Raw genomic sequence first — 9,854 nt, forward strand, 5'->3', positions numbered from 1 at the left:
TTTTTTTTTTTGGAAAATTAAATTTACACCCATGGCCAAGAGTTCAAATGAGATCATTGAAACGCACTGTCATATTGTCATAAGGGGTCATCGCCTAAGATTTTCAAGGTTTTGAAAGGTATTGTGAGTCGTAGCTTTCCAAAGGTTGGGAGCACCCCAGAGATGTCTGATTGTAAGAACCAAAAAACTCATTAAAAACATTATAGAAAATTTGCAACGGAATCTTGGAAGGAGCAACAGAAAACTTGCTAAAGAGGTTTATGTTAGCAGTTCAACCATCCAGACGGTGCTTGTAAGCAGGGGCTCCGAGAGAGGAGGGAAGCCGGGCAAATTCCCTCCCTAGCAAAACATCGTAAAAGAAAAACGAGTAGTTTTCTTCGTTTTTGTGGTATATGATATGCAGTTGCAGGCATGTGGAACAAATTTTAACCATTTGTACAACAATGACATTTCTCAAAACATTTTAGATGAGTTGGTACTTTTGACAGAAAGCTACAGCAAAATTCAGCTGCAAACCAGAACGAACCACTCCATAATCTCTACCCAAGGAAATCATTGATTGCAACTTTCGAAACGTTTTCCAAATAATTTTGTTGTCATGAATTGTTTTTTGTTTTCCGGTAGCTACCCCCAACGGTTGCGATTTGAGAACGAGATTTCAGCACAGAGAAAATTTGTAAAGAATTGTTTGCGCTCCACTAGGACTCAAAACCGATTGAAAAGCCTAACTACAGTATACATGTTGTGTGTAGCTCCTGCGGGCACTGCACACGTCTTTTCATAAATAATCGATTCTGGAATCCTGGCGGCTTTACAGGCTTAGCCTACTGTTTTTCCCTGCGTAGCGTACAAATCCTAAGGCTGGAATTTCACAGAGCGCATACTTGCTCTCTCGCATTACGTTGCAATTACATGATTTTGTGTTTATCTGCGTTGTTGATCTGTTATGTGCTGTGTGCAATCAACAAGTCGGGGCGCATGTTTGTAATCAAAGCTGGTTCTTAAACTGCAACGTCTTGTGTCTTATTTCGAGAGGATAAAAACTAGTAGGAGTCTTGGTATGTAAGGTAACTCTTGGTATGTAAGTTTCTATAAGTTATGGAATGAATTGGTTTTCAACATGTAAGTTTGTTATATGTTTCAACGTGCAGTCGAATGTAGAAAAGTAGTTTCAAGTTTTCAAGAAAAGCAGCGTGCTCCAACTGTAAAAACTCTCGTTATGGGCTTCAGTTTCAAGATTGATTTCAATCAGTTTTATATCCTATTTGAAACGCTTAGTTTCGTCAGACCGGTCTTCCCTATTTTGTTCCAATATGTCAAGTTGGCTTGTGCAATCGCAATAAACTATTACGAAGAACATAGACGCCGTTCTCTGTTCATCCCCACCACTACCGCGCTCGGGATGTCGTTGCACTACTGCAGCTGTATATGAGTGACCCATCTTTAAATAGTGCCACTACACTGTACATCAATACAGACGTCGCAAAATTTTATCATTTGATGGTGTGATCTGTAACTTTGCATTGCAAAAAGTCCGGAAAGGGTTAAATTAAATCAGGGGTGTCCACAGGCCCGGATTTAGGGGGGGCAGAGGGGGCAGGTGCCCCGGGCCCCCCGACTTTTGAAGGGCCCCCCTACGTGGAAAAAATGTGATTTTGTGTTATTTTTTCTTCCTTTTAGCCTTTGAAGTTTCTGCAAAATGCTGTGCAGTGCTGGATTGATGCTACTGTAGACGCAGAGGTGGTTTTTCGCGCCGTAGGCTTGAAAAAAATTTTTGCAGGGGTGCCCCCGATCTAAAAGTGCCCCGGGCCCCCCATCAGCTAATTCCGGCCCTGGGTGTCCAAAGAAGCCCACGAGCCAAATCCGGTCCACCAGACGTTTTGTATGGCCCGCGCCGGTTGTTATACAATGTATCATTTTTGGCCCGCAGACACACAAAAATTATAAAAAAGAGTTTGAAGAAAAGAGTGAAAAATGTATTGTAGATACTATAGTATGAATTTTAAATATCATGAACATGAGTTTAGTACCTACATTTTAGGCTCTTTATTTTTGATTGGGATAACTTCTTTCTGATGCCACAAAGAAGAGGTTCGAAAGATCAAAGGTTCTTCTGAATAAAGCTCCTTGGTGGCATTGGCATGCAGCCACAAGTTCTCTGGACATGAGAAATTATTCACCGTTCAAGCCATACACAACAACCAAAAGTGATCGGATTTGGATTAAATCTAAAAATTCAGTGCCTGTTGAACGTCAAACTTCTTTCAGGAGGCAAAAACCAGCTTTGTTAATGGTTGGGAAGGGGTTTCCACGGGTCTCAAAACCTATTTATTTTCTTCGAGGCCGGTGTCAAAATCAACCAACATGTTTATCTAAAGATGCTAAAGGATGAAGTTTGTCCTTAGGTGAGGACAGTCAGTGGAAATGAGGGGATTACACTTCAGCAGGATGGAGCAACCTCACACAGCCAGATTGGTTCAGGAGTGGTGGAAAGAAAATTTAAAGTAGTTTTGGCGTAAGGAATTATGGCCTCTATCTTCACCTGATTTGAATCCAATGGCTTTTAGGACATGGTCTATTTTGGAGCAGACGTCCTGCGCTATATCCCACTAAAGTGTTGAGGTTCAGAAGCAAAAATTGACCAAATCTTGGGCAGAAATTGTCACTGAAACTGTGCGTGCCACGTGTGATCTCTTGTCTCCACCAGGTTATCAAAATGAAGGGTGGATATGCTGAATAATTTTTGGATGTTAATAAAGACAATAAATTTTCCTTTTATTTTATAAATGAGTTGTTTTTGTTGGCTTTCATATAACTGAAAAAAAAAACTTATTTGTCCACACTTCGCTGGGCCACCCTATAGAAGTGAGAATCTTGAGGAGTTACTCTCACAAAACAGTTATTGATACGGCTCGTAACCATGGGATTTGTCGCACCATGTTCACATTTACTATCGTGAACTTACATTTCTTTCAATATTTTTTGAGACGCAAAAGAAAAGAACCAAAATTTTCTCATTTTAATACGATGAAGTACCTAGAGTGAGAGTCATATGTGGTAACGCAATTGAGCAAGTAAAAAATATCACATGTATGAATAGTTGCAACGTTTTACTGTAGGTGATGCATATTTCATAAGTGAGTGCTTTTGATCACTTTTGGGTATGAATTCTTTGGCATGCCCAAAACTTATCTTCTTCCTACACTTGCGAATGCTCATCACGACATTATGTAAAACTTCCCAATAGCAGCAGCTGAGCCGCAGAGATAAAACCTGGTTCGACAGCACTGTAATTATGAACAGGTCTTCGATGACGTCATTCATGAGTAATCACAATTTATTCATAAAGTCGATTGCACGTAGTCAGGTAAAAGCGTCACATTTCCATCGATATAATGTCTTTGGACATAAAAAATAAAGACCGTCACTACCATAAAAAACACTGCATGAAGAGTAACAGGCACAACGGTCAATGATAAAAACGAAGAATTGAATTATCAAGATTTGTAATTTGTAGACTTTATCAGGCGCTTTAGATAAGAAGTTGGGAACACTTGCAATGATTCACCATCATATAATGTTTTTGATACCAGATTTAAAATCACTAATAAAGCAGCTTTGCTACTGTTGGAAGTATTGGTTGAAAATAACTCAAGCTGCGCTGATTCCAACGCACGGCTAGTGACATGACATCGCACATGATCAGATGGTCTTACGATATGTAAAGCACATATTGGAAGTACCACGATAATTTGATAACAAGTGCGACGCTTTTGTAAGGTTTGTATGATCGTGGAAAGATCAGCAACGCAAATGGAAGACTGGCGCAAACAGATCTCATAAAGCCGATGACTGATCAGTGACTTTGCAACAACTTTCAAAGGAATCAATTGCTTGTGACGTAATAAACAGCATGGGTTGGAAAAGGATGAGGCTGCTAAGTTCAAGTGATGAGATCATAGGACACGCAGTTTACCAGAAGGAACACCGAACCAAGAAGCAACCACCCGCTCCACAGCCTTCCTCGCATCTTTAAGCGCTGGGGAATCGTTAGGAGAATCGGGATACATGATGGCACAATGAGCCGTGTCGGGGACTAGTGTTGTGAAGATTCCGGGTGTTTTAGACGTTTTTTCAAAGCTTTGAGGTCGTGCACTCCTACTGTAAAGATTTCGCTTCACACTGCAAGAAAAATACGGTCACGTAAATCTTAAGTCAAATGCAACAATCGGAAGTTTTAGTTGAAAAAAGTCCGATACATAATCGATCGATGGAGGTCTCACCTTCCACTGTGGTCAACATAGGAGACGTTGGACCAAGGGTCTACCCCTCCGTTGTACAGGGTCACATTGCTGACCACGTCCGCTACTTTGAACGCCCCGTACTGCTCGTTGGTCCTTGCGACACCTTGTTCTACCTGAAAACATAGATTTATATTTAAACATTAACTAGAAACCTATCACACAAAAGCTGCAATAGTAGCCCTGGAACGACGTTCGAAAGGGCGCCGGTTCGACACCGCTCAAGAGCATGCGGCTGTGTCTATGGCAGGACACTTAAAGGCATGTCTGAAGGTGGACACGTAGATTGGCTTCCTTGCCTTCCCGTCCACTTAATCTAAGTCTTCAATCACCGGGCGTACGCCTGGATACGACGAACAAACAGAAAGAAAAATTCCCGTAGCTACGCAGACCATCACAAAAAAATTTACACTGACATTTATGCAAATACAATTTTAGTGCATTGGTTAGGACAATGTTTATGCGAATCTTCTGTTTCATATTTTATTACACTGTGATTCAAAGTTGTAAATACGACATGCAACAGCAGAGAAGCATTCCCGGGTACGGATACTACTCACTACCCAGATGATGAAGTGTCGAGTGATGAAGAGGATATGGCGCGGGTGCAAAAACCCTGGAAAAGTCTTTTCACGAGATATGGCGCAATTTTCCAGATCAGATTGGTTCAATTTATTTGAACTCTTTTAGAATTGTAAATTTGTATAAGGACCACGTGACCGGCCTTGTGGTACAAGTCAGACGACTCACCTGATCAGGAGTGATCCCGTAGACCGAGGTGCACTGATCTATGGTAAACTTGAGGGGGAAGCCGATGAAGGGCTGGGCGTTGGAGTCGCTGTTCTGATACCAACCGAATTCTGTGCATGTCTGATAGACCCATTGTCTGGCCCCCGTGGCCTTTTCCCAGCTGCTCTCCCTCATTTGCGTCAGATAGCTGAAGCAACAAGTGATAGTAAACGACGATATAATGCCAAGTCCCGCTGAACGGAGTGTGACAAGAAAGGTGACACAGAAGAGTGTTGGAAAGAGATGTTTGGTGTTTCGATGAAAGGCATAATTAATAACTGTTGGTCTATCCGCTTGTCTTGAAAAAATTACAAATAATTGATATAAACTTTAAAGCGCACTTATTCGGTGTCTCAGTATAGTAGTGTGCTGTGCTGTACAGTGTGTACTGTGTATAATGTATATACTATAGTGTACAGGTACAGTCAGACTATCGCAATTTTGAAAGCCACTGATAACCACGTGCATGAACAACAAAAGTTGTGCAGGTTATCATCAAAAATGAAAATGTGAAAACCATTTTTGACCAAAAATTAAAGAAACCAAAATATAGAAAATGACCTCATGTTCAGCAAATATTACAAAATCAATTTTCTGGGAAGATATGTGAGTCAAAAACTATTAGTTCAATGAAGTCACAATACATTTGAAACTAACTGCATCCTCCCACCTTTCGTAGCTGACATCCAGGCACTTGAGCTCGTACGCTTCCATTATGATGTCGTTGAACCTTGCGTAGCGGTAAACGGGGTCACCCAGGGAGTCATTGTCCATGGTCTGACAGATCGTATCGATTGTGACGTCGCTTCCCGCGCCACCTTCAAACGCTCTGAAATGCCAAATTGTGTAAAGTTGGTAGGGAATATTTATGTTGCATCACGGTAACTTAATATTTATCAAAAGTAAAACGAGTAGCATGACCGCAGAAATACGACAACTCGCTCTTGACGGCACTCCTAGATTTATACTAATGGGGAGAAGAGTCAGAAGACGAATCATTATTTTGTTCTTTCCTCGTATGGAGGGTTGGATACAATGCGCCATTGTTCTCGACCATGAGCTGTGCGTACTGCACTTTCATAAGTTAATTTTGTCCATTTTGTGATGTTTGTTGTCCAAATCATTCTTGGTCTGCCTTTATTTCTTTTACCGTTTATCTTCCCTTCTATTAATGATCTTTGGATCGGAGAAGACTATGACATGACTTAACAACGGTTGCCAGTAAGGTCTCAGATCAGGTCACGTGACATATAGTAAAAAATGTTATTTCGGCGCAAAGAAACGGATTAGTGATTCATTCCAAGGCATGCCTCAGGTTCTTCATTTTTTGTGCTAGCAAAACTTCGCCTTTTGTCAGTATAAAACTAAACAAAATTCTCTATAGCAAGCTGTCACACCTGTTATCTTTGTTATACTGCACCACTCCCATGATGTTGCCTGCAAGTGCCTGCTGCAGGTTATCCTTGTCGTATTCCAGCTTGCTCAGGGGGGTACACAGTTTGAACAATTTCTCTAAGAACCTCAACCCGTCCGTTGTCTTGAGATAAGAAGCTACTTTCTTGGAGGCCACAGAGAGGTTCTCCACGCAACTGGCGCTACCAAATCTTTCCAGGGCATTGCTTGCCACATCCAGGTATGCTGCAATGTAATTTACGGTCAAATTGAAAAGTAAAAACCCCAGCAATACGCATAAAACATTGAGAGTAATATCTTTTAGTCAGCAACACTTGTTAAGTTACAATACCTGAGAAGTCCACCATGGCATCAAGGGGGGCACTGGATGATACAGCGCCGGACACCAGATGGGGGTATTTCATGCGGGCCCACACGGCGAGAGCACCTGCATACAATGATGCGGTCACAGAACAAACATAATAAAACGTCAAATTAGTTTTCGATACGACACCGGAAGTATTGTTCTCAGCCTTGCTTGAAACTTAGTCGTAGAAAAGGTTCTTTAAAGCTGCGAAAATCACCAAGACAAGTTTTGTATTCCATCCAATTCCACACACAATATCAAGGTGCATCAAGGCGACTAAACATCACAAAAGTTAATCTAATTCGGCTGTTATTTTTTAATTGAATGGGGATATTTACGCTCTCTAAACCTATGAGAGAAGTATCAATGTAAACCGGGACTTTTGAAGATAGGCCAATCCCGCATATCATGACTGTATAGTCGCGTACAAGGAATTCCTAGCGGTGTCCCATAACGACCAAGTCACGCACCCGAATAGGATCCACCGAAAACGATCCACTTCCTCCCATCGAGTCCATACTTTGATGTCGTGTTCACGATGAAGTTGGCTACATCCGCCAGTGCTTGCTCGCTGCTCAAGTACGACAGGTTGGCTGTGCTTGCATCGCTGAACAAAATATAAACCTTGTGATGCGATAAAGCACTATATTAGCGGCTGTCGGAGTCATCCTAAGCAATTTTGGACATCATGAAATACAAATACAACGGCAAGGCCTCACCTCGTCGGGTGGCTTTTGCCATAGTAACGATGCTCAATCATGAAGCAATAAGCTCCCAGCTGCTTTGCCATCGTTATCCAGTGACCATGGTCCATCCAGATGGGATTTGCCGGACCTTCGCCACCAATTTGTAGAAACACCGGACCACCAGGCTGAGAAAATTTATCTTCTCTGAAGTACCTCTGTAAATCATCAAATTAATGTTGTTTAAAGCTGTTGTAACATCCATATAGTGACGTGGGGGCATTGTGCTCGACATCATGTAGTCAGCACGGACGATAAATATTGCCTTAAGCACGGAAACAATACAAACGGGAGATTCTTATAAGTTTCACAAGTACACAGAGAAGCTGAGGTCCCAACACTCGGTGGAGTTTGATGCAGTCAGACAATAGAAATGAATTGCTCGAATTTCATTTAAATCTGTGTCAACAACACAATACCTGAAAAACTTGATTTTCTGATTAACTTCAAACAATTTCATAAGACGAAGCTAAGGAAAAATAGTTCAAGACAAGATAAAGAAAGGTATTTTTATCCTTCATAGATCCAACCTGCATCCACGTTCTATGGTCGGAGGAGTGGAAGTTATCCAATTTCTGTTCGATCCACATATCACGATCATTAGGAGTCCGCCTCATCACCATCATTTGACGATCGAAGTTGATCTTGCTAAGGTGGAGGAAGCCATCAACGGAGCATGCCACCATCCACAGAGCAACAACCACACGCAGCATCATTACAAACCAGTCAATAAACTCTGGAATGCACAACTTAATGAAAATATACGTTCTTAAATATATAAAACATATGAGAAGTTTCAAATAACGGCGCAGAAATCAACAACATTGAAACTTAAAAAGACCTAAGTCCAAAACCCTAACCTTCGCCAGCAACATAAGTATAAAGATTCCGCGTCCACCTTCGCAATAAGCCGAAAGCATTTGACAAGTTCGAGTTTGCTGTTGAAAGCGTTTTGTGTTGTCGGCATTATAAACAAGATCAACTCTGCACTGGTTCTAACTAGATGCCACACGTTCTTGCTGCTTGATGTAGGCTAGTCGAGCAAACGCAGTATCGAAAATAAAACTGGCTATAAGAAATGCTGGAGCCGTCAAAAGTAATGCGAAGACAAATGAAAATTATAGCCAAGTACAAATTTGCAATGAGCCAAAGATTGTCCTGACGCGGTTGATATGTTTGAGGAACAACATATCGATAACCAACGTTTCATCATAATAGTAAAATAAGTTGACATACACAAACAACAACCAGATGCATCCACAGAGACGACATCCATCGGCTGGGACAACAATTGACTGGAACAAGAGAATATTACACAAGAACAAACAAGCATATTAATCATGTAGGCATAGTTAAAATATAAAGTTATGAGAAAAATTATGTTGTATCGGTCGGCGGCATGACGTTACTAGGAATTCACATAATGGTTATAAAGGTGTTATAGACGCCCTTTTGTGGAAATAGATCGTTTTCGTACCAAATTAACAATCATTGCAATGTCTTTTCTTTGTACAGTAGTCCACTGTTAGTTAGTTTACAAATTAAGTGCAATGTATATAATCACATGATATAATCTCATAGCCTAAGGAGGAAATCTAAATCTGCGGGATTCAAATTAATACTGAGCTCGACACATCATGCGATGTTAGTTTAGTATGGGGTCAATAATCGCTATAAGCATTGGTGGTTGTTCGCATCAAGTCACATCAGAACTGGTCTACTACCAAAAAATCCGCGCTGGTATAATCAACAACTAACAAGATGATTAGAAAAACTAAGGGGTGGCAATGATTCTTGTGAAAACTGGAATGGGGGATAATCCTAGTTGAAGGAGAACATCATTTTTTAATTTGAAGTTTGGTAACAATCAATATTATTCATTGAAAGTGACACGATTATTCAACAAAAAATATTTTTAAGTCCAATAAACTGTTACATCGCAAAGGCAAAATTATTCAACAAATCGGGAAGTTCCGTTTCCCTTCCTCAAGAACCACTTGAAAGCTGTACAAAGTTGTTGGGCATGGCATGATAAAATTGCAGGGCGATTTCATGCAGTCAAGCCATACGCTAAAAGGAAAACTCGTAAAAAAATAAAATTGCATCGCAAATCGGAACATCGTTAAGTTAATCTGAGTATAATGATCACAAATACAATTAATGACATCGCACAAATTAGTCATTTATATTGCCACAATCGTTTTATGAAGTGCATCTAAGATAGATGATCAAGTAATTTAAAAGTGTCGAAGGCTGAAAGGA

At 40.7% G+C, this 9,854-nt stretch overlaps 1 protein-coding gene across 1 annotated transcript; it reads right to left on the reverse strand.

The window, feature by feature from the left end:
• Positions 1–3,319: 3,319 nt before the first annotated feature.
• LOC145768199 (putative serine protease K12H4.7) lies at positions 3,320–9,683 on the reverse strand. Its single transcript, XM_082579683.1, has 9 exons — positions 8,123–9,683; positions 7,569–7,750; positions 7,320–7,456; positions 6,835–6,930; positions 6,488–6,728; positions 5,761–5,919; positions 5,052–5,238; positions 4,284–4,417; positions 3,320–4,182 (listed from the first exon to the last, which is right to left on the reverse strand). The coding sequence occupies exons 1-9, from the start codon at positions 8,306–8,308 to the stop codon at positions 3,957–3,959; spliced, it is 1,548 nt and encodes a 515-aa protein (XP_082435809.1). The 5' UTR covers positions 8,309–9,683; the 3' UTR covers positions 3,320–3,956.
• Between the last annotated feature and the right edge of the window lie 171 nt (positions 9,684–9,854).

The sequence above is a fragment of the Aplidium turbinatum genome, chromosome 4 (genome assembly GCF_918807975.1).
Source record: "Aplidium turbinatum chromosome 4, kaAplTurb1.1, whole genome shotgun sequence".
Lineage (NCBI taxonomy): Eukaryota > Metazoa > Chordata > Ascidiacea > Aplousobranchia > Polyclinidae > Aplidium > Aplidium turbinatum.

What these genes read in the sequence shown, in the direction of transcription:
- LOC145768199 (XM_082579683.1), bottom strand. Translation starts at nt 8,308, where the DNA reads ATGATGCTGCGTGTGGTTGTTGCTCTGTGGATGGTGGCATGCTCCGTT. An exon ending in TTTCGGTGGATCCTATTCGG is followed by an intron (nt 6,931 to 7,319) that starts GTGCGTGACTTG and finishes CATTGTATGCAG; the next exon opens with GTGCTCTCGCCGTGTGGGCC. An exon ending in TATGTTGACCACAGTGGAAG is followed by an intron (nt 4,183 to 4,283) that starts GTGAGACCTCCA and finishes TTTTTCTTGCAG; the next exon opens with TGTGAAGCGAAATCTTTACA.